Raw genomic sequence first — 24,225 nt, forward strand, 5'->3', positions numbered from 1 at the left:
TGTGTAGGCTTAGTAAGATAAAAAAAAAAATCTTCCATTTATTTTTTTTTTTAATTAACTATTCAATATCTATTTATTATCAGTTCCCAATAATCAAAAATTAGCATAATATTAAAATGATTTCTGAAGCTTTCAATTTTACAATATATTCTAATTTAAATAATTTAAAAAAAAGTTTAAAATTGTAATGCAATAGACAATATTATTTTTACTGCATTTTTGATCAAATCAGATTGTCTTTAAAACATTTATATAACTGAGCTCAAACATTGAAACATTAGCATGCATATATATATATATATATATATATATATATATATATATATATATATATATATATATATATATATATATATATATATATATATATATATATATATATATATATCAAATATATATATAACTGATCAAACATTGAAACATTAGCATGCATATATATATATATATATATATATATATATATATATATATATATATATATATATATATATATATATATATATATATATATATATATATATATATATATATATATATATATAACATTAGAGGAAGACCTCATGGATGAATGGATGGATAAATCATAATTTTCCATATACATTTTTTAAAATAATGAATGGTTTATAAATGAATAAAACAAAGAAACCACATTTTATTTCACTTCTTTAATAATTACTTTACGTGACTGTAAACCTCATAGTTTTATCTACACAAAACAATCTTTCAAAAGCACGGCCTCTCATGTGAAACTAGGCACTTCGCACAACCCTCAGACAGGAAGAGAGCAAACGTTTGGTTGAAAAGTGGATTCAGGTTCTATCAGAACTCAACACGAAATAGGATCCCTGCTTGTCCAAACATTTACTAACAGTAAGACGAGTCCGTCCTGTCCAAACCGTGAAGTCTTTTTATTAACCGTTTAAGCGTCCATTAGCGACTAAAGGGTCCTTTTGAGACGTGGCTTACATGCGGTGGATCCTGTCGTGGTCGATGAACTGTTTGAGGTTGTGGAGGTTATCCCACCACTTGAAGAGGAAGGTTTCTGCGATCAGGCCGAACCAAGGCGTGATCTCCAGCTCTTTTCTCTTGGCTTTCTCCAGGATCTCCTTCAGCTCCTCTTTGGACACGTAGCAGTGGCTCTGGATCTCGTTGGGGTCTGGGTTCAGATCCACGTCTTTCTGCATGAAGAGGATGTAGTCGATCTCGTGCTCGCCCCAGATGCCGTCGGACTGGGCTTTGTAGTGGATGCGGGTCAGGTAGGTCATCTCTTCCGGAGGCACCTGGGACAAGCAGCAGGTCAAGTCTGAACAGACTGATTTCTGAAGCCATGAAGAACGCTATGCGCATTTTTGCACAGGCTTTCTTTACGGAGGTAAACTTTTTAAAACATTTTAAAGACCAAGTAAAGAAAATGTAAGGAATAGGGGATGCAATACGGCTAAAATACATTTAATGGAATACAAATGATGAGAGTTTAAAATAATAAAAAATTAAAAAAATCTGCCAGAAGTCATGAATAATCAACTCAATTCAAAGGGAAAACATGATAAAAAAATAAATTAATAAAAAAAAAAAAAAAGTAACTATCTACATTTGACATCTTTATTTAAATATATGTTTAGATGCATATATTAGAAATTATTTTTTTAGTTTTTTCATATTCCTTTTTTAGTAACGCATGCACGATTGAATGCCACGACTTTGGTCTTAAGACCCTTTGCAATGATGCAAAGGCCTTTATTTATAAAAAAAAAAAAAAAAAAAAAAAAAAAAAAAAGAAATTTCAACTTTTTAAGACCTGCAGAATACATAACACAGAAATAACTTCTTGCAGTTCTTCCTCAGTATTTTCTCTTTTTCTAGCGCGTTGTTTTTAAAGATTAAGTCAATACACATTTTTTTGGAAATAAAACTGATAACCAATCTTGTTTTCTGAGTGAGTTCATGAACAGCAATGCACACGAGATTGAACGGCAAGACCTTCTGCTTGATTTGAGTGCTTTTTAGGCCTCGGTGAAAAGCCAAACCGAGAGAGCCGTGTTGTCTCAGTACCTGATTGGTGGGAATGCCGAGCTCGGCTTGCAGGCGTCTCTGAGCGGCCCGTCGGACCCCGATGGCATCCTGCTCCTCCAGTTCACCGACGGCGTGAAGGGGGTGACTGCAGCAAGTGTTGGTAAAACAGCCTGGAAAAAAAAACACATAACAACGACAAGCTCAACTTTACTTAGATGCGTACTTGTTGGACAAATTATTGTGACAACCATCCATACATTAAGTTTTGAATGCTGGCGTTTTTATTATTCGCAGTCATTTTATAACAGCAATAAACCTAATTATGCCATTTTTGTGTTCTGTCGAAGTACAAACCGACCATTTAATGGAACGGAGAGCGAGTTGCCGAACAGGGTGATTTAGTATTAAACCGCAGTCTCGTAAAAGTAAAAAATGGATATAGAGAGTCCAGCAAAAACCGGTACTAAATATGGCCCTCAGTGTCTTTCTCAAAGGGGTTGCAATCCTATTTATGAATAATTCAGTATCAAATCAGCATTTGAAATCTAAAGAAAGGACTAGGAAATGAGAAAGAGCATAATTTTTTTTTAAAATGCAAAAATACTAAAACAAAACCTATAAAAACCTCATTGAAGTAAAGCTGCGACGCAAGCGAGTATAAATATTAGATGCCTTGGCAATTAAAACATTAAAATGACTAAAACTACTAAAATTAGTGCAGACAGAAACACTAAAAGATTAGATGAACATATAACGGCTAATTCTAGTAATAATTAGGATTAATAAGATGTAGGTAACATTGAAATACCAGCGACACACACCTGGAAAGGTGATTTTGGCATTGGATCTCTGCTGAAGGAGAAGCTTTTCCTCGCTGTTAAACAGGAAAACACTGAACGCTCTGTGCAATAATCCTGTCAGTGAGGAAGAGAGCAAATCAGTTCATCTCTATATGACTTTATAAATAAATAGCCAAGTGTGTTAACATAACACACACACAAGCCTTGTAATCAGCAGTAAAAATGTCTAGCACCTTTATCGATATTCGAGTTGAGATGGCAGTTTTTCTTGCTCTCTGCTCCGATCTTTCTGTCCTTGTCGTCGATGAGGATGCACATTTCCGCCAGCAACTGCACTTGCTTCTCATCCAGATTATCCATGTTAATCTCTGGCATCCTTACAGGTGAACTGAGCAGTCTGACCCCGCTGCAAACACACACACACACACTCATTCATTCACCTTCTCACTAAAACCTGCTTTGTAATGCACAGGATCATTACTAAACAAATAGAAGACAGCTGTCACAAAACGATCAAACAAAATGCATATAAATATGTCATTACGGTAAACCGATTAACAACATATCCTCAATTGTTTAATACCTAGTAATATAACTAGCAATAATATAATGAAACAAAAAACTATTAAATAATCAAACTTACACTTAAAAAGTGTTACATAGTTATTAGGCAAATGGCATAAATGTAGTAATATAATATAATAACAGCTTACACTTTTCTCACAAATTACAAATACTTATCGCACAAGAAAAAAATGGTTTAGCATAGTGCTAAATAGCAAGTACGCATTATTTAGGCGCTGTAAGAACAGCAGCTGATGAAGTTTGTCGTGTTAATGTGTTAAAGGTGTGCTGCACTCACCTGAGGAGAAGCGCGCGCTGAGGAGCCGGTAGACGCAGGGTTCGAGCTCGAGCTGCGGGTTTATTTACTCCGGCGAGCAGCGCGGCAGCTGATCTGCGCACCGCCCATAAGGACCGCGCCATAGGCGCACTCTGCACGGACCAATCACGCTCTGGCTCTACCAACACGCCATCGCACCACGCGCCGCCGCGCTTTTGCGCGACACTCAACGATAAAACAGCGCTTCACAGGCTCACGCTGCTGGAGTGCCGACGCTCGGGTCTTTATAACGCGAGGGTCACGGTCATAAACACGCTTGCAGCGCTAAAGCAACGGATCAACTCTTGACGATCAGAACGATTTCCGCCCACTAATGGCGTTTCATGTCACGTTTGTGATTGGTTGTTGGGGGCGAAGCTGTATTCTGATTGGTCAACATTCCTCTAGGCTGTCTTCCGGGTGTGGTTGACGCGGAAAGCCTAGGAAAATCAAACGAAATAAAAAAGTTTTTTTGTATTATATTAATTACAGCAATGTAACTGTTAACAAGACAAATTGTTAAATAAATAAATAATAACAACAACAACAACAACAACAGTACTACTCATATTATGTAAACAATTTATATTGTTGTTTTTCACATATTTGGAAAATTATATTAAATACAGTAATTTATCGTTTAACAGTTACACTGGAAAATCAACACACAGAGGCAATTATAAACATAAATAATAATAACAATAATATGATATTTTAAAAATACAATCGCAATCAATAATTTAATTGATGCCATCTATCAACTAACTGTCATAACTACAATTATATTTTCATCTGACATCTTATGTAATCGAATTGCTTTCGCATTTAGTTGACTATTTAATATTGTAATAATATCGCAAACATAGCTTTCATTTGTAACCCAACGTATTTCCGTACATTTTCGTCTGTTGTTTGTGTATATTATTTAATAAAGACATTTTCCCCTGTGATCTCAATTAATCATGATTTTATTTTATTTTTTATTTTTTTACAAATGTTTTAGTATTAATACATACCGATGGGAGGAGGAGAATTTTCAGAAAAAAGCTGATACTTTAATTTTGAAGTATTACATCCGGTCGGAGGCCAGACAGATCTGTTGTCATTTCCTCTTGCTTCACGCTCTGCTGACAGTGTCGGGTTTGATAAAAAAACATCAAAGCGTGAAAATCCCGGTGAATTAGTTGACAGAATCAGCAGTGTGTGTGTGTGTGGATCATGCTGAAGGACTCGAACACACACCATCCCTCCATCAGCGACTGACACACGCGCTCAGATCATCTGAAGCCGTCGTAAATGTGAGTATTATTGCAAGCAGAGGCGCTAGCGTTTGTCATAATGGAGGATTAGCTGATAATCAGGCGAATTACACTTTATCGTCACACGGCTGCTGTCAGGCGCGCATAACGACTCTGGGTTAGTGACTGATAACGAACCGCTAGTTTTACTGGGTTAGTGCTGTTTTAACCGAGAAGGCCAGCTGACCTTGCCTGTGTGTGTGTGTGTGTGTGTGTGTTTGTTTATGATCAGATCTCGCTGGATTCTGGAACTGTATGACATATCTCCCATTTTGCGTGTGTGTGTGTGTGTGTGTGTGTGTGTGTGTGTGTTTGTGTGTGTGTGTGTGTGTGTGTGAGAGAGAGAGATAATCAGGTATGTTATACGGTGTGAGACAAGAATAATAAAGGATGACATTTTTGACAGTCATATGTTTTTATGCGCTGCAGGAAGTTGTACGTTGTTTAAAACGCTTGGTATTTCCATTTTGCCATTTTACTAAGAGAAAAAAAAACACTTAAAAATTCTCAGTTTCTCTTAGGCCAAAATGATGATTTATGTTCTGTTTAATAAAAGTCTGATGTAATTTATTCTAAAAAATCGATTAAACATGGTCATCCAGAGCACTTTTGGTTTTCTTCAGAAAATGTCAGTTGTGTTTCAGTTTGAATTATAATTTTTATTTATATATATATATATATATATATATATATATATATATATATATATATATATATATATATAAATTATATAAATTATAATAATTATTATTATTATTATTATTAAAATAACGCCTAAAAATGCAAATATGATGTCCGAGCCAAGAAAAAAACGGAGTAAAGATCATCCCATTTCATAGGTTTGCTAAAACCGTGCGATGCGTTTTGGGCTTTGCTATTCTCTAAAGTTCGATTAGTGTAATAGTAGTAGTAGTAGTACCATTCACAGTAGTGCATTTATACTGAAAGAATTTAAAACGAAATAGCGTAGCAAATCCCGGACAATGCACTTAAATAGCAAGCGAAGTTTCATGTACTCCACTGTGACAGCTTTATATTGTAGTGGAGGGCAAGGGGCGGTCCTTTTAAAAATTCACGTTTCATTCGGGATTTGCATTCGACGCAAGCAGAACTGCAGAAAGCCCAGAGCATGATGCTGCATGCTTTGTTTTTCTACCCACTAACCCCATCATGTCAAACTCTCCACCTGCTCCATCCGTCCACCTCCTCCCTGTTATTTTAGGTTGTGAGGATGCTGTCCCTCTCTTCATTGTCATGTCTGTGAACGGATAGATGGTGTTGTTCTGTGTTCAGTGCTGGAGCGCGGCCCTGGGCTTCCCGTTGAGACTTCTTCATCACTTTAAGCGGTCGTCTGAGGATGTGTCTGCTTTGTTTATCATTCACTGCTCTCCATGGCTGGTATTTGTATTTTTATTTTGCACGCCTTTTTGTTTAGCGTTATGTTTTTATGATGATTTATTTTTATTGCTTAAGATGCTCAGGCTGACATTAACGTTTGTGCTGTGTGTTATTGTGGATAACAGTCTGCTTTTTTTAACTTTTAAATGTAACACTTCATGAACTCGCTTAACATATTCATTTGACATTAAAATAACGTCCATTGCTTCATCTGAAACTGCAAATATGATGGGTTTTTTCAAAAGGAATATCCAGGTCTCCAAAATAAAAAAACAAAAACCTATGTATAAATAAATAATATATGTGTGTGTATATATATATATATTATAATAAAAAATATGCTATAAAATGTAGTTTAATATTATTAAATTATATTTTATAGCATATTTTTTATTATATATTAATCAGAGCTACAATGGTAATTATTAGTAGTACATGTTCTAAATTACTAAAGCTTCTTTTTGTGTATATACGATTGTAATATATATATATATATATATATATATATATATATATATATATATATATATATATATATATATATATACACACACACACAGTAAATGTCATATATAGAGTCATATATTTACCTGCTCTTTCAAAAAGTGTATTTGAGTTCTACAACAGCTTCTTTTGAACATTTCAATTTTACGATGTGTTCTTAACTAGCGTTGAATCAACCTACACCCGCAGTAAAGACAGCACATACCTCCAGAACGTCATCTACAAAGTTTGCTCCCTCAATGTTTAACTTGTTATTTACACACAGGGTATATAGCATAGTGTCTAACAAAGGACGCATTCTACCCCTCCGTTGCTGTAGGATGAGGCAAACCGTGCCGTGTGATTGCTCAGTTTCAGGTAGGAAGCGCGTAGAGGGACGTCACTGAGGAGTGATGCCTGTTGAAAGTGGAAACAGCGCAGCCGCCCGTCAAGTCAAACAGAAGCGCAAGTCGCACAGTCTCTCCATCAGGAGGACCAACAGCACCGAGCAGGACAGACCAGGCATGCAGAGAGACATGCTGGAGGGACAGGTGCGTCTTTTGTCTTTATTTCGGAAGCACTTAGATCCCGGGCTGAAGTCGGTGGTTGTCACTGTTGTGTGAGCGTGCCGTCATGCCCGGGTGAACGCTCAGGAATGACACAAAGCCAGTTCAGTCGCTTTTTATTTTTTATTTTTGGTTATCACCAAATCACGACAGCCGGGATATGGAAGAATATGGAAGAACCGCGCGTCGTGCTGTTTCGAATAATTCGCTATTGTTTTAGAATCGAGATGAATTTTAACGAGAAGGACGTTTCGGGGCGTGATGTTTTTTTTTTTGTTTTTTTTTTTAGACCCATTCCATTTCCAGGAAGCCAAAGTGTTATTATGGAAAAATGTATAAAAGTAAATGAAGAGTGGGGGGAAAAAAACAAATAAATAAAATGATTAAAACTTTAAATTTATATGAACAAACTAACAAAAATGAATCGGGAATGTCGAAAGTAAAATAAAATGCATTTGTTTGTAATTACATGGCAAAAAAAGTCAAAATGCAAAAATACTACTAGATTATATATATATATATATATATATATATATATATATATATATATATATATATATATATATATATATATATATATATAAATATATATATATATAATTTATTATTTATATATTTATTTAAATAAAATGGAATTATTATTATTGAATGAACTGCAGAATGAACTGCAAAAGTAAAATAAAATACTGATTACCTCAATTTAATGTTATTTTAAGCCTTCGTTCCAGGAGTATTATAATATTGTAATCAAAAAATGCTCAAAAAAGGAGTTAAACATAAATTATATCATAAAATTCATTAACTTTTACATCCTTAGAATACTGAAATCCAAAAGTATGACTTCCAAAAAATAAATAAATAAATAAATTACAAGGCAAATTGTGAATAAAATCGAAATAATAACACTGGATAAATGTCTTTATTTAGAGTGATTCGGGTTTGGTAAAAAGAAAAGGGGTTTGAATATCGGCGTCATAAAAATTAAACGTCAAAGTCCATGTTTTACCATGACACGAGTTAAGTATTTCTGTCAATGAGTAGTTTTGTGATTGTTCGGTGCAGTAACGTATCCCAGGAATTCCCATCTGTCCGTGTGAGTCACACATTCCCTTCACATTAGAACAGTCAGGGTTCACATTCAAATGAAAAAGCATGCTTTGATTAGTATGTTCTAGAAAAGTTTTACGTTGAACAAAATTAAAGTCTTAAAGGGGTCGTACGATGTTGCTAAAAAGAACGATATTTTGTGTGTTTGGTGTAATGCGATGTGTTTACGCGGTATAAGGTTAATAAAAACACCATACATTATTATCGCACCTCTCTGCAACGCCTTTCCGAAATGCATCAATTTGAACAAAAAGCGTTCTAAAAAGCGTGGTGTGCTTTGATTGGCCGCACAGCTATTCAGTGTGTTGTGATTGGCCGAATAAACGTGGGATGGAGACGTTAAGCTCTCGAAGGAATACTTTTTTTTTTTTTGGAAACGGTTCGGCATCAAACGCCTTTGATTACGAGAGTATAGTTCCTAATTATATCAGCCTAGGACATCGAAACCTTTCGTTTTCCGACGGACTTACTACATGGCATAACTACAGAAGAATCACGTTTTAAATACGAAAAAATATCAAAACCCTGGCGCTGCTGGTCTAATCGGATTCAGTGATCTGTGCTAAGCTATGCTAAAAGTGTTTATCGCCAGACTCCTGAGATCGCCTGAATAGAGTGTTCCTTTAACGCCACGTTGTCACCACAACAACAATATTAATAGTTATACTTTCTTTGCATAAACATTTGGGTGATGTTTTAAATGAGACATTTTAAGAAGGCCTGAATGAATGTCTCTTTGGGTTCGAGACGTTCCAAAGATAAAGGAAAACATGAAATGGTGCCGTATGACCCCTTTAGGAGTAGTTAGCTCATGTCAGACTTGAGACGTGATGCCGTTTGGTCATCTGTTTTATTGATGCTCCTTGGAGGGTATCTATGGTCTGTACTCTTCTATGGTCTATAGACTCATCCATTTTTAAAGAGCGGCCCACGCTGGGGTTCGATTGTTCCAGCTATTCCTCTGCGGGGTCATTTCTGATTGGCAGACCCTACTGTAAACCGTTCACTGGATTTAGACTATACCGCCTTTCATCCTCTCAATGCTGTCATTATGTCCAGTTGCTATGGTGACCACAAGTTTTAGGATTGAGCAGGTTTATAAGAATAGACGACAAGCTGTTGTTTGTTAATTGTGCTCTCTCTCTCTCTCTCTCTCTCTGTCTTTCTCTCTCTCTCTCTCTCTCTCTCTCTCTCTCTCTCTCTCTCTCTCTCTCTCTCTCTCTCTCTCTCTCTCTCTCTCTCTCTCTCTCTCTCTCTCTCTCTCTCTCTCTCTCTCTGTCTCTCTCTCTCTCTCTCTCTCTCTCTCTCTCTGTCTCTCTCTCTCTCTCTCTCTCTCTCTCTCTCTCTCTCTCTCTCTCTGTCTCTCTCTCTCTGTGTCTCTCTCTCTCTGTCTCTCTCTCTCTGTCTCTCTCTGTGTCTCTCTGTCTCTCTCTGTGTCTCTCTCTCTCTCTCTCTCTCTCTCACACATAAGTACATGTGGTAATGACAGAATGGAGAGCAGTTGACATTGTTCTCGTTGGTAAACTCTTAAAAAAGTAGTTAATATGGACATGGCTAGTCTAAACGATACAAGAGCAATGTTCGTTTGTGGATTGCTTTTCTTTGTGTAGTTTTAATCAGGCTGAAAGACTTTATTTGGAACTTCTTTGATGATGGAGGTAAGTCAATTTGTTAGATTAGTTATGTTTTTGAATAGATGACTCTTATTGTGATCCTTTTCTGTCATTTCTTTTCTATCCTTTAAAATATTTGGATACTCGGAAAGAAATGATAAACTTAGAACAGAAATGATCATACAGAGGCGTAAAAGCCTGTAGAATGGCAAGATATTTGATACTTTTAGTTAAGTTTCTGAACAGCATTTTATGTAAAGCTTTAGAGCCCCAAATATACCTTGCATAAACTTTAAGATGTAATGTCTCAGAACAGCAAGATGTTTTATGTAAAAAATGTACCGTCAAGATATTTTATGCTGCAACTGCTGAATATTTTACGTAACCTTTTCTTGCTGTTGTAAAACATTACACATGTGTTTGTTATATTTTCTCTTAAAAATCAACAATTATTAAGATCCCTTCAACATTCCTTGTGTCTCAGTAGTTTATTTTTATGTGTTACCGTTATTTTTAAATGGTTAAAATGTACAAAGAAGACCGGTGCATGATCCACATTTCAGATTTATTGTAATTGAAGTCTAAAGTCGTTTTGTCGTCGTATTCTCAGAGCACGTGTAACATGGATTATTTGTTTCGATATCTAGGACTCCAAGTTGCCGATGGCCTTAAGGAGTAACCTACTGGACCTGTTTGGACAGATTGAACGGGAGTTTGAAAATCTCTACATTGAAAACTTAGAATGTGAGTCAATTAGCGCCCATCATATTTAACACCCTTTTGCATGACTGGACTCTGTTTACATGACTTACTACATTCAACGTAATAAAGACAATAAAATGTTTCAATCGAGCTGCGTCTTGCGCTAAGTAAGTAGCGTTCTCAAGATCTCAATCTTTAGTCGTTTTCGTTTCATGGTATAAACTCCTTCAGGGTGACGTTGGTCCTCATCGAACTGTTGGGTTTATTTGAATGTTGGTTATTGTTTGTAAATGTGACAAAATGAGTGATTTGCTCAGTTTATCAGCGACCGCCGTATCGTAAGCTCTGTTTTTGTGCAGTGCGGAGAGAGATTGAATCGCTGAACGAACGTTTGGCCGGAGAAGGACAGACCGTTGATGGCGGCGATCTGAGCAAAGGAGCCCTAAAAACAAAAGGTACACGTAAAACAAAGCTTTTGTTCATTTCTGCATTCATTGTATGATCACCGAACAAGCTTTTGAATAAATAATGATGCTTTTGTAGTTTTTTGCTTTGACTATTTCAGCTACGCCCATTTCTAGCAGGAGCATAAAATCATATCAAATCTCCTTAGGCAAACATTTACAGTAGACTGGGGCCTTTTTCGTTATTTTAAAAGAAATGTGAGGGTTATTAAATGTTTTTCTAATCTGGTCTGGTGTGGAAGAACTTAAAATAAAACCTCGAATCCTGGTGCCGATGATATCGATAACTAAACACCTAACAGTCAAACGTATCGTTTATCATATTTTTCTCTCATAATAGCATCATTTCTTGTGTACAGCTAGTCACAGCACAAGTCAACTTTCCCAAAAGCTGAAGACAACATACAAGGCCTCCACTAGCAAGGTATGGTTGTGTCTTTGGGGTTATTTGCTGACATTTCACACAGTAAAATTATGTTACTGTTGTTTAAGCTCAGAGCATTTCTCACTAATCTCTATGAAAAAACTTAATATCTCAGTGCAAAGTCCTGTTCTTTGTAGTCGGCTTACAGACTTTGCTGCCTAACATATGCAGATACTTTACAAATGAACAAGCCAGGGTTGTCACAATACCTAAAATGTTACCACTACCAGTAAAATGTGATGATTGAAACCAATGCTGTTCCATTATGGGGACTCTCTTAAAGGGATAGACCCAAAAACGATCATTCTTTTATCATTTACTGACCCTCATTACTCGTTTAGACTTTTCAGTCTCCAGAGTTTCATAAACATCTTTGCGTGCGTTTCGAGATCAACCAAAGTCAAATTGGGTTTGGGTTTAAATGAGCAGTAAATGATGACGGCATCTTTTTGGGTAAACTATCTCTGTATGATATGTAATTAAAATGACGGCATGCACCATAATGGCATGTAACTGGCATGGAAATTTTGTGTACTTGACCCTATTGAGTAACTGGTAAAATAGTATCTTTTCAGTTTTGTTTTTGACTTGTGACATCTCTAGAGCAAGCTGTTTTTTAGGTGGTAATGTGAGCGTCTTTGTGTTGTCTCGTGCATTTTCATAGTGCTGAGTTTCTGCTCTGTTCACTTTTTTTCAATTATTCAACCTAGCTGAAGGAACTCAAGAACTTTATGGAATTACGTACCGCTAATGATCAGTAGGGGCGTAAAATGTCTCAGTGTTATGTCATGCATTCATCTGGCGACGGCAGATCAATGCATCAATTACGGAATTTCACAGTCTATTAATATCATATGTGATACCCATTTTTAGTTTGCACCAACTCCGGATTCCGCCACTTCTGACGTTTTATAATTGCGTATTGTCCCAAAACATTTGAATCATTCACAGCACTAATCAAGTTAAATACACTTCAAACAATGATTAACTTGTATCCATGTACTCCGTTAGCATCTTAGCAGCAGCCTGTTTATCATTTATTTATTTTTTTTGCTGTGCAGCTATCGTATTAAACGTTTGCACTCCTAATTTTTAGTGTCCTTACCCAAAGAAACAAAGCTAGGCATTTAGGAAACGCTGATGTTTCCAAATGTCGTAATTATTCTCGACTTTCCACATCTCTCCATCACTGGACCCAAACACCTGTGTACTTTTAGGCTCAATGGTGCTAATTGAGTTTTAAAATAGTCTTCTTGATGTCTTGGTCCTCATGGATTACAATTGTTCTTTTTTCTCGGTTTCACTGATGTAGCGCTCAAATTCTTTCCCGGGGAAAGTAGGTGGACCTCGCAACTTCAATGTGGGGAACTGGGAGTTATGGGGTGGAGACTCATGGGTAATTAACTCCTCAGTGTGCCAAAATGCATGAACTATCCAACAGTTGGGGGTCATAACCCGGTAGTGACAAGCCATCAATCTGTGCTTATCTGGCTAGCGCTAACACTAATTCAGCATTGTACAACATTAACAAAGACGCTGAGACGGTGTTTTGTAACCGTCAAGAATTAGCATCGCTGCTCACGGACGTTTTTAACGGTTTGGCTTGGAAACCTTTGACTGGCATTGATTTTCTTCTGCCTGCGAATCTTACCCCATTCAAGCAATTTGGCCAGAGCGAATGAAAATTTGCATACGTTTGCGATTTGTAAGGAGCTCTCAAGACCAATCAGAGCACGCCGGTTCTTCAACTCTAAAGAACAGAATCTTGTGCCGGCAAAAAATATGGCATGGTCAAATATCTTGATGGTGAGCAGGGCCAGATGTGCAGGCTGGAAGAGAACCAGGACCGTTGACTAAATCTAACCCTATTCTGATTCACAAGAGATTACGGACAGCTCAATTGGACCCAAACGAATCTTTCCCCTTTTTCGTGGAATTTTTGTTCTAAGAAACTCCGTTTAACTTCGTTTGTAATTACAGTCACTCTTTAGAGCATTAAAGAGTTGATCCCCCTGCTGAGTAGTTCTGTAATGTGGTATCCCTCACACAACCCTCCCCTTCAAAACGCAAGATACGACAGAAGAGAAAAAACCAGCAGCTCTTTCCCCCGTTACAGTGAACACTAGCTGATGTTTCTCGTTTAGTGAGTGTTGAAAATGCTCTCTTGTTTTTAGGCTGTAAATAGTCCATTTTCCTTTTAGCTTTTTTTTGCGTTGAAAAGTATAGCATATGTCGAATGTTCAGTATTAGTGCTTGCTTTCGAACTCTGAACCAGATTTATGGTGGAGCTAAGATCTGTGTAAAATACGTTTTCTTAAGTAGCAATAATATTTATTTTCACTACATGGTTATTGCAAGTTTATTACATACTTAAGTGTTATACATTTAGTATTTTAAATGAATAATAGGCAGAAATGTTAGTAGTTTTATTTTTTTTGTGGAATTGTTAACTATTAATCATAAACAACAAATCACAGCCTTAAAACAGTAGTGTGTTTACATAGTTCAGAGAATATTTTCAACTTTACAGCAACAGAGACTGCTTTTAGTGGGGTGTTTTCTTTTTTTGTAATTATCATATTGCAATTTAATTTAAGATTTTTATGTTTTTTAATGGATTCTCTTATGCTCATCAAGGCTGTATTTATGTGATCAAAAATGCAAAAAAAAAAAAAAAAAAAAAAAAAATAAATAAATATATATATATATATATATATATATATATATATAAAAATTATTATTATTTATTTATTAAATAAAATGTTTAAAAGAATATCATTTTTCAAAATAAAATCTTTCTCTAACAATAGAGGTGTCACGGGTGTGGTTAGCAGGAGAGCACACAACAAGCATAAAGGGAACTAAAACGCTTTAATCTACTCGGATGAAATAATATCATTACAGGCAGGCAGGCAGACAGGATAATAACCACACGCACATAAAGACTAGATCGGACAAACAGAACTGAAAGCACAGGACTTAAATACACCAGGTAAATCACTAAATTAACTACACACAGCTGAAGACAATAAAGACAATTAACTAAAGTGGGTTAAACGGAACACATGGCACACGACAAAAACAATATCAACGTCCAAAGACGTGACAAGAAGTCTTTACTATCGCTTTTGTTTCAATTTAACACATCCTTGCTGAATTAAAGAGTTACTAAAAAAATAAATAAAATAGAAAAATAAAAAGTTTTGACCCCAAACTTTTAAATAGTGATGTTACACAAAATTTCTATTTTGAATGTAAAATATATATAATCTCACAGTTCTAAAAAATATATATTAAGATTAGAACATCTGTTTCCATCGATTATAAATGTGCATATTAGAATGACTGCTGATGGATCACGTGAAACTAAAGACCTGAGCAATGATGTTCAACTCTGCCGTCCTTCACAGAAATAAATTACATTTTAAAGTATATTAAAATAGAAAACCGTTATTGTAAATTGCTCTAATATTTAACAAAATTAGTCTTCGTTTCTGTATTGTTTTGTCGAATACATACAACCTTTCATGGGCATAAGAAACAAAACAAATCTTACTGATCCCAAACTTTTATACAGCGGTAAAGTTTAAAGCCCTTTTGTGGATTCGCTTCCACGCAACCTTGACGTCTACCGTACGAGACGGTTCAAGGACTTTCACGATTGTCTTCGGATGTTTGATTGAGTTCGGTCAGTCACTCTAAATATCTTTTAACATTACAGAGCATTTTCACGGTGTTGAGACGAGGGCTCATCGTGCTTGCTGTGTTTGCTCTTACCTCCAGTGACACGTCAGGCTCAGCAGCGCTTGGTAGTGGTTAGGCTGCATATCGACATGCTTGCGCACCTCCCTCAGTCCATCGCTTCGTAGAAGTCATTTGCTTCCCGCGATGCCGAAACGTTTACTAAAGTCAGGACAATGTACCTCAATACTTCTTTATGCTTTCACAGATGATTTTTAGGGATGCGCAGATATAGAAAAGTTGCCAATATGCCAATTTTCATCGTTTTCGTTAGCGCCGCTGTTATATATCTGCACTCTTCAACTTGGATCATATTACTTGATGATGTCCAACGTGAAGCGGTTACTGATATATTGTGCATCCCTAAATATTTTTTGGTTTTTGTTGGTGTCAAGAAAAGATTACTACACAGTGTTTTTTTTTTTTCTTTTTCGCTTTTCACTTTTTCTGAGGGAGCAGCTGAAGGTTAAATCATGTCGAACGTATTCCCTAAATGCCAAATGATAAATGAGTGATATCCTAATATGCACCGCTCTTTTAAATAGGAAATCCATTGAAATAATGCAAATGTGCAAATTTACCTTTTATGCATTTAATGCACCGTTGTTAAATAAAAGTATGAATTTCTTTCAGTTGCTTGCTGATTCTATTCTATACTTTCCATGACAGTATTACAACTTTTCAAAATGGATGATAATCAGAAATGTTTCTTGAGGAGCATCTTGAAGAGTTACGTATGCATGTTAACATAGAAAACGGTTATTGTATTGTTATAGCGGTTCAGAATATTACAGTTTGGCCTGTATTTTTAACTAGAACTTCTTTAAACCCAAACTAAACTCTAATTAACTCCATTTAACTTTTAATGTGCATCCAGTGGAGGAAAGGTTGTGTGTTATATTGATATTACCACAGATCTATACGCATTTTCGGTTATATATAATATCTTTAAATACATACCGAACGCTTGAATGTGTCATTTACTGCCTTTAAATGATATAATAATACATATCTATATGTATGTATACTCTATGTATCGGCGCTGTAATACACACCGGTCTCCTCAGCTCAACTTCTTTCCTTTTCCAGAGATGTGCCATATATTTACATGCAAAGATTTGATGATTCACAAGCTATTTCGCCATGCGTTTGTGAACTCAGTCATGAATTTATCCATGCTTTGATCAGCTTTTACGCACGAAGAGTTCATTCGCAAAAGCGGGGTAGCTGCATTTGTAACAATTTTCACAAATCATGTCTTCGTTGCTCCATCTAAATCCAGTTGGGTTGCTTTGATTAGGTTAAATAGAACCGACGTAATAAAAAAAACCCACGATAACGTAACAGAAAGCATGATTTTTGAAATGTCAAATTTTATTGGTATTTGAATTCTGTTCTTGTTTTATTGCTTATTTTTGTTTTCATTTGATCGTTCTCATTTCAGAAGTATTGACTACGCTCTCCTTTCATAGACCTCGAGAGACTGAATGTGTAGAGGTGTACAGTCATGTATGGTTTGAGTATTGATTCCCCATGCTTCTGCGCTGCTTACTGTCGCTCTGTAGTTAGTGTGTGTGTGTGTGTGTGTGTGTGTACCTCTGACCCAACGCTCACCCTCCTGTCCGCTCCTCAGATTGTGTCCAGTTTCAAAGCCACCACGTCTCGTGCAGTGTGTCAGCTGGTCAAAGAGTACGTGGGACACCGGGATGGCATATGGGACCTGGCTGTGACTCGGGTTCAGCCGCTGGTTTTAGGCACCGCTTCAGCCGGTAAATCTGCTCACAGTTATGGGCATTTCGGTTTTTTTTGTTTAAAGGGGTCATATGACGCAATTTAAAACGTTCCTTTTTCTTTGGAGGGTTGAAAAGTCTTCTTAAAGATCCCTGAAGTTGCAACGATTCAAAAGCGAAGAGGTGTTGTTTATAAAAGTTATGACTTGTTCGGTCCTCCATAGCGGCTCGTTTAAACACGCCCCCCACTTTTCTACATCACAGAGTGGGATTATTTTTTTTTAAACGCCGCCCCCAAATGTTTACGCAACAAAAGAAGGCGGAGCTGCAGGCGCCATGTTCTGAATATGTTTACCATTTAAAAGAACCGGTTTTAAACAAATCATAATATTTTTATTTAACAAGAATGCTTTAAATTGATAAAGTGATGGTAAAGACATTTATGATTTTATCAAATTTATTTCAGATAAAAAAAAATGGGGAAAAAATCTGGTAAACTTAATACGTATTTTTTCTAAAAGCAAGCCAGAATATTAGAATGGTTTCTGAATGATCGTTATTGAAGTAATGATAAATCACAGGAATAAATTAATGTATTAAATACATTTTAATTGGAAAATATATTCGAATGAAAACAGTTAGTGTTTTTATTAATTAATTTATTTTTTGGTGCTGTACTTTGAGTCAAACAAATGCAGAAAAATGCAAAAAATTGCAATCTTAATGTTCAAAAGCTGCACATTTTTTTTATTTAATGGTAATTTACCAAAAATATTTTTTATTATTATTTCTTTACATTTTACAAATTGCTGTGCTAGTTACCCTAAATGGTAAACTAAGAAGCGCTCATTTGATTGTTATTGCCGCTAAAAATAATCAATTGTAAATTGCTCATATTGCAAATGACACCCTAATATACTGCTGTTTGCTTTTATCTGTTACGTTCGTCATTTATTTGTAAAAACAGTAACATCGTGAAAATAATATTGTTCATATAGATTTAAAGATGTCGTTAATTCACGTGAATTTGACCGTTCTTTATTCTTTAGATCACTGTTCCATGCTGTGGAGTATTGAGACTGGGAAGTGCCTGCTGAAATATGCCGGTCATGCTGGATCAGGTGCGCAGCTCTTTTTGCATCGTTCGCGTGTGAATATTTGCGTTAATCTTGCGAACTTTTCCTTTTACTTTGACACGCCGTGGGTTTGGTCGGTGTTGAGCACGCATCGTTTCTAATGCGCATCTTGTGTTTTGCAGTCAACTCCATTAAGTTCCACCCAACAGAGCAGATGGCGCTGACAGGTGAACTACAGTCGCTTTTACATATTTCCACCTGAATATATAATTCAATATAGATAAAGCGTTACAGCCACCATGTGAACTTTTTTCAGAACCGGTTAAACGATTAAAAATATTGCAAGAAATATTCCTGTACAGTTTAAACATTTTCATTTCTGTCGATTATTAAATAAATATAAGTAATTATTTAATTAAAACAAAAAAGAATATACTTTTTAATGAATATTATGCATCCATTAATTTATTATCAAAGCAAATGACAATAGTTTTCATGAAATAACTTGTTGCTGATGCATTATGGCTCCGTCCAGTGGTTATAAACTATTATTACACATTAAATCTATTACACGCATGACTCATTTATGGTATGACTGAAGGCTACGTTGCCTTTTAATATTTATGTTTCCGTAAGACTGAAATACAGATATTTGTCACATCTCTATTTGTGTCTCCCCCCGTTCCTGTCACATACTTTTAAATGTGATTTGATGGATGACTGTCCTTTTTTTTTTTTTTTTTTTTTTTTTTTATATAATGCTCCATCTGTGTTTGTTTTGTCTGTTTCCTGACAGCGTCCGGGGACCAGACGGCACACATCTGGCGTTACATGGTGCAGCTGCCGCTTCCCCAGCCCCCAGCAGACATCAGCGTGAGCGTTAAAACACACACACACACACGCAGGTTTTTTGTAAAAGTGAACGTGAATATTGAAACGGATATCATTTATTTGCATATATTTTACAAGAGCATGCAATTTTTTTTTTGTCCAAATTTGTCCTTTCCCGATCCCATCCCTTCTTCACTTTGTCTTATTACCGTCCTATCAAATAAAGGCAAAAATGCTGCTTCATTTTTTTTTAAAGCGTCCTGTGTCCAGGTGTGTTCACAGTGGAGCAGAGCTAAAACGTAACCGAAATTTCAGCCTTTCGCAAAGACGTACGCTGATTTTTTTTTTTTTTTTAACCTGCTGTAGACCCAAAGGCTCCGGTTTCCTCCTGCAGGTTAGGTCGATTGAACACTATATGTCTATGACAGACCTGTGTATGGACTCGCCACTTCTCAGCGTGAATATAGCTCTCGCAGATGCTGGAATCGCGTTAAAAAAAAACAGGCTAGAAAATCCGCAGTGTAGCTTTAAAATGTTGAATAAAATGGCGCGCATTAGCTTTCCTTTATTTCCTGATTCAGGCCTCGCTGGACGATGACGTGGACTTCTCTGATAAAGACGAGGCCGACGGCGAGGCGGATGGGCCCAACGAATGCCCCACTATCCGCGTGGCCACCACGACCTTGAAGAGCCACCAGGGGGTGGTGATAGCGGCTGATTGGCTGGTGGGAGGAAAGCAGGTGGTCACTGCATCCTGGGACCGAGCGGCCAACCTCTACGACGTGGAGACCTCCGAGCTGGTGCACACCCTCACAGGTAAACGAGCCCCGTGCCGTTTGCTTTTCTGGCTTTTTTTTTCAGGATCACGTAGCTGTGTTTTCCCCGCGTTCGCAGGTCACGACCAAGAGCTGACCCACTGCTGCACTCATCCCACTCAGCGTCTGGTGGTCACCTCGTCCAGGGACACCACCTTCCGTCTGTGGGACTTCAGAGATCCCTCCATCCACTCGGTGAACGTCTTCCAGGGACACACCGAGTAAGTCACACGGCGCCTAGTCTCTCTTTTTTACGTAGCGTGAAATATCCGGCACGCGATGAAACCAAACGCAACACACGAGCCAACTCCAGAAACCTGCGTGTCAAGACATTTTTGACGAAAAATATAAGGGACAAAATTTTGACAAAACAAAAAAAAATCTTTGTTTCGTGTGAAGCTGTAGCTTGTGACTTTGTGCAAAATATGAAAGCACTTTTTGTGGAAAAGTGGGAATGGGGGAAAAAAATTATATAATAATATAGCAAGTGTCAGTGGTATTGTTACCTAAAACAACCAAAAAAATCAGCTAAATGAATTCAAATAAATAAAATATATAATTTAGTGTTATAATAATCAAAATTATTATTATATTATAAAAATTGTACAAAGACTGATAACTGAAATACAAAGGATTATAATTAATAAAACAAAAATATTAAATGCAAATAAAAAAAAAGGAATAAAATGACTATTTCTTACCACAATAATTACAAATATAGCTGAAATAAAATTACATATTAGATAATCAAAAGCACAAAAAACCCCCAAAAATATAAACATATAACAAGCTGTTTCAGAATATTAAAAAATATTGTTAAATAAATATAATTAAATTAATGAATAATAATTCAAGTAATATACATTTTAGCAGTTGATTTAGTTGAAACAACACGGGCATTAATTGAACTACTTTTCTGACATTAGTTTTATTTCCTCAGCCCACTAGATGGCAGTGCATTGACAGCAGTTACACTTGGGCCTGTCTCTCACCTCACTTTAATTGGTTAAAGTTAAAGCGAGCCCTTTGCTGTATGGCTGTGTTTAATGTGTTTGCAGCCTCCCTCTCTCTCTCTCTCTCTCTCTCTCTCTCTCTCTCTCTCTCTCTCTCTCTCTCTCAGTCTGTCTGTCTGTCTCGGGTTTTCTCAGAGCGGTCCCTGTCGTGCGAGCTGTGTTTTGGTGGCGTGTGAAATCAGTTGCGTGGTGGTTATTGCTGGTTAAAGCAGGGAACGAGGAGGCGCTGCAGTCTTTGATTACCAGGGATTACACGCAGCTCATTATGTTCAAGCCCAACATGTATAATTCCGTCAGATCCCGGCGTAATGCTCTCAAATAGACAATCAGCGTAATGAGATTAGCCGCCGTACCGCCGCACGCTTCCCACTGTCAGCGCCTCCGTGCAAAGTCAATTACTGTCCTTCACTCTCATTCAGACTGACGCAGGCTCTCTGATATCTCCACTCGCCCGCTCTGCATTCACATTTCTGACGAAGATCGCTGCGGATCAATTCATTGACTTCATTAATTACTCCAAGCGCTCATATTTAAACAATAGTGTACCGTAATCGGGGAATTATATTACTCTGCAGACACCCCCAAAACAGATATCTAATAGTGTCGTGCTTGACTCCAGTTTTTGACTCCAGTTTTTTTATGGCGAGTAATAATTAAAAAAAAGAAAAAGATAGAAAAAAGGAAGCAGAACAACCCATTTTTTTATCAAATTGTTATTGCATAATATTAAAATTAAATTATTTTGTTAAATGTAAAAATGTATAATATTTTTTAAAATCTTTTTAGCGCAAATAAATTTCTCAACATTTTTATTTTTATTAATCACATCCAAAATAAAAGTTTTTGTTTACATAACAATGTGTGTGTACTGTTTATATTTATTATGTGCATATATATATATTTATTATTATTATTATTATTATTATTATTATTATTATTTTATATATATTTAAGATTGTTTATATATGATATAATTTGTATGAATGTAAATATATAAATAATGTAATAAATAAATGTAAATAAATAATATAAATTAATGTCAATATTTTCAAAATATATGCTGTACATGTGTCTATGTACATAATAAATATGCACATTAAACTCATATATTCTGTAAACAGAAATTTTATTAAATTAGCACTAGTTTAATTACTTGCATACTAAATAATAACAATATAAACAAGAATAAAAAATCTTTTAAAGAAGTAAATCCATGTATCGTTTAATTTTTGTATTTTTATTTTTTAAAAACTGAAAACATCAAAACAAAGAGCAATAAACACTTTAGAATAGAACTGTTAACTATGACTTTTCCCTCAATAAATTCTTTATTTGCTGCTTATTAATAGTTAGTAAAGTAAAGTTTAGGTATCGAGCTTGATTAGGGATGTAGATAAAGGTCATGTAGAATAAGGCATATATATGTGCTAAATGACTAGTATTAATAAGCAACTAATAGATGTAAGGTGTAACTATTTTAATATATTTTACAGTATGAAAATAATTAAACCTTTTTAATTTGCTGCTAAAAAACCCCACACACACAACAGAATGATTAAAACCGTATCCTATAAAGATAAAAGAAACTTAAATATAAGAATAAACTGATATAACTCATATTTATTCATATTTAATTTTTTTTTCACATTTTCTGACCTCTTTTGAGTTAGAAATAGGTGTTACCTGACAATTAAACACCCAGAGTCCCAAGCAAATCCACTTTTCTGTAGACTTGTGTGTGAGAGGAGTATGATGAGTTGATGAGACGTCACTGAGCCCCGAGCAACACTCAGCACAGACACCTGTGTAGAACCTTTTCTCAGGGGTTTTTTTAGCAGCATCTTTGTTATTTCAACATTTAGTGCTTCATGCGAAATATACTGTACCTCAAATCTTCACCGCTTACTGAGGAAAGGTGCGCAGCCACTTTTCATTGCGATCAACGTCTGCCTGACTGATTATGACACGCTAAAATCTAGGACTTTGATTTACGCAAAGGTGAAAATGCAGATGCAGTTGCAGAAAATAAAAAAAGTTATTATAAAGAAATTTCAGACTGCATAAAGTGGAATGTCACAAAATCAAAAAAACATTTTGTTACTATTTAGTTCTGTGTGTTACTGTATAAATGAGATTTTAAGATAAATTATTACAGAAATATAACATTATAATTACATACTACTAAATTAAATTTAGTAGTAATAGTCCAGTTTATTAAAAAAGCATGCAATTTTTGTATTTTTTTTTATTTAAACGGTAAACCCCTGTTGTGCAGCACTGTCAGCAAATTACAGAAATTTAGTTTTTCTTGATTTGCATTTTAAAAGACCCCTTTTTTAGGTAATAGAACTGTTTAACTCCATCCGCAAAATCCAAACAAAATTAAATTTGAAAAAACGTAACCATTTTAGCTCCCTACTATTCTGACAATTTTAATAAATTGGTGTAGGATTTACATTTAATAATTTCAGTGTCATTTATTTTTTAAAAATATTTATAATATATAATATACAATAATTTATAATATTTCATATATGTTTTTTTCGATGTTACACATAATTACAGAGACATGCTTTATAACACATTAAAATATTAGATACCTTAAAAAACTTGAATAAATAGTGAATACAAATGTTCTTACACGTAGAAAAAAAGACAAATGCACAAAGAACTTTTATGGAGATTTAACTTTTTTTCCCCCTGAAAAGTAGAGGTGCAGACTATTGGTGAAAAACGCAATCCATATTTAGCATCAGATGCCTTTTGTAGGAGGATTTGTAAAAATTTGAAGTAGCACTTCATAACCATGACATAGGCACATATATTGAATGATAAGTCAATATATTGATTATTGTGACAGACCTGAATAGAATCCAGGAAAAATTGTATCTGGGGAAAAAAAACAAAATAGATTTCATTGGGCCCTTAATATCTCACTGTAATGTCAAAATATAATTCTTCAGAGGCACTTTTTTTCTTTTTGCCCAATATCCCATTCTAACAACTGCATGGCAGCATGATAGAAAACACGCTGAACACCTTAGCAACTAATTATCAATGGCCTGACTTTAACACCCGGACATGTTGGCATTTTCTTCAGACGCCTGACACGGAAAGTTTGACTTCAGAATGCACCGATAGGCTTAATGAATGAGATTTTTGACAGGAAATAGCAGCGTGTATAAGCACTTCTGCATGCAGATGTGTGTGTGGGCTGTAGAGACAGCTGTTGGTTGTAATGAGTGGCGTACAGTGCGCTGTGTGTGTGTGT

The 24,225-nt window shown here is 35.7% G+C and overlaps 2 protein-coding genes across 7 annotated transcripts in view; one reads left to right on the forward strand and one right to left on the reverse strand.

The window, feature by feature from the left end:
- Positions 1 to 650: 650 nt before the first annotated feature.
- idi1 (isopentenyl-diphosphate delta isomerase 1) lies at positions 651 to 4,101 on the reverse strand. Its single transcript, XM_043225798.1, has 5 exons — positions 3,676 to 4,101; positions 3,047 to 3,219; positions 2,835 to 2,927; positions 2,053 to 2,183; positions 651 to 1,280 (listed from the first exon to the last, which is right to left on the reverse strand). Exons 1-5 carry the CDS (start codon positions 3,795 to 3,797, stop codon positions 963 to 965), a joined length of 837 nt encoding a protein of 278 aa, XP_043081733.1. The 5' UTR covers positions 3,798 to 4,101; the 3' UTR covers positions 651 to 962.
- A 663-nt stretch (positions 4,102 to 4,764) lies between these two features.
- wdr37 (WD repeat domain 37) overlaps positions 4,765 to 24,225 on the forward strand; it is a 29,911-nt gene continuing 10,450 nt past the window's right edge. The window contains exons 1-13 of one of the 6 annotated variants that reach the window (XM_043225795.1): positions 4,765 to 4,991; positions 6,285 to 6,389; positions 7,213 to 7,423; positions 10,806 to 10,902; positions 11,220 to 11,315; positions 11,684 to 11,748; positions 13,061 to 13,144; positions 17,123 to 17,258; positions 18,269 to 18,340; positions 18,478 to 18,522; positions 19,092 to 19,168; positions 19,708 to 19,942; positions 20,021 to 20,162. In XM_043225795.1, coding sequence (XP_043081730.1) covers positions 7,286 to 7,423; positions 10,806 to 10,902; positions 11,220 to 11,315; positions 11,684 to 11,748; positions 13,061 to 13,144; positions 17,123 to 17,258; positions 18,269 to 18,340; positions 18,478 to 18,522; positions 19,092 to 19,168; positions 19,708 to 19,942; positions 20,021 to 20,162 — 1,187 coding nt within the window. In that variant the 5' untranslated portion in view covers positions 4,765 to 4,991; positions 6,285 to 6,389; positions 7,213 to 7,285. Of the gene's footprint in view, positions 4,992 to 5,327; positions 5,347 to 6,213; positions 6,390 to 7,212; positions 7,424 to 10,805; positions 10,903 to 11,219; positions 11,316 to 11,683; positions 11,749 to 13,060; positions 13,145 to 17,122; positions 17,259 to 18,268; positions 18,341 to 18,477; positions 18,523 to 19,091; positions 19,169 to 19,707; positions 19,943 to 20,020; positions 20,163 to 24,225 lie in introns of those variants that run through there. The other 5 variants (XM_043225793.1, XM_043225791.1, XM_043225794.1 and 2 more) reach the window with 5 other exon arrangements.

Source organism: Puntigrus tetrazona, chromosome 24, assembly GCF_018831695.1.
Source record: "Puntigrus tetrazona isolate hp1 chromosome 24, ASM1883169v1, whole genome shotgun sequence".
Taxonomy (NCBI): Eukaryota; Metazoa; Chordata; class Actinopteri; order Cypriniformes; family Cyprinidae; genus Puntigrus; species Puntigrus tetrazona.

Coding starts and splice junctions, on each gene's coding strand:
- idi1 (XM_043225798.1), bottom strand. CDS start 3,797: ATGGCGCGGTCCTTATGGGCGGTGCGCAGATCAGCTGCCGCGCTGCTC. Junction 2,184..2,834: donor TGCCAAAATCACCTTTCCAG/GTGTGTGTCGCT, acceptor TTTTTTTTCCAG/GCTGTTTTACCAACACTTGC. Junction 1,281..2,052: donor TCGGCATTCCCACCAATCAG/GTACTGAGACAA, acceptor TGCTTGTCCCAG/GTGCCTCCGGAAGAGATGAC.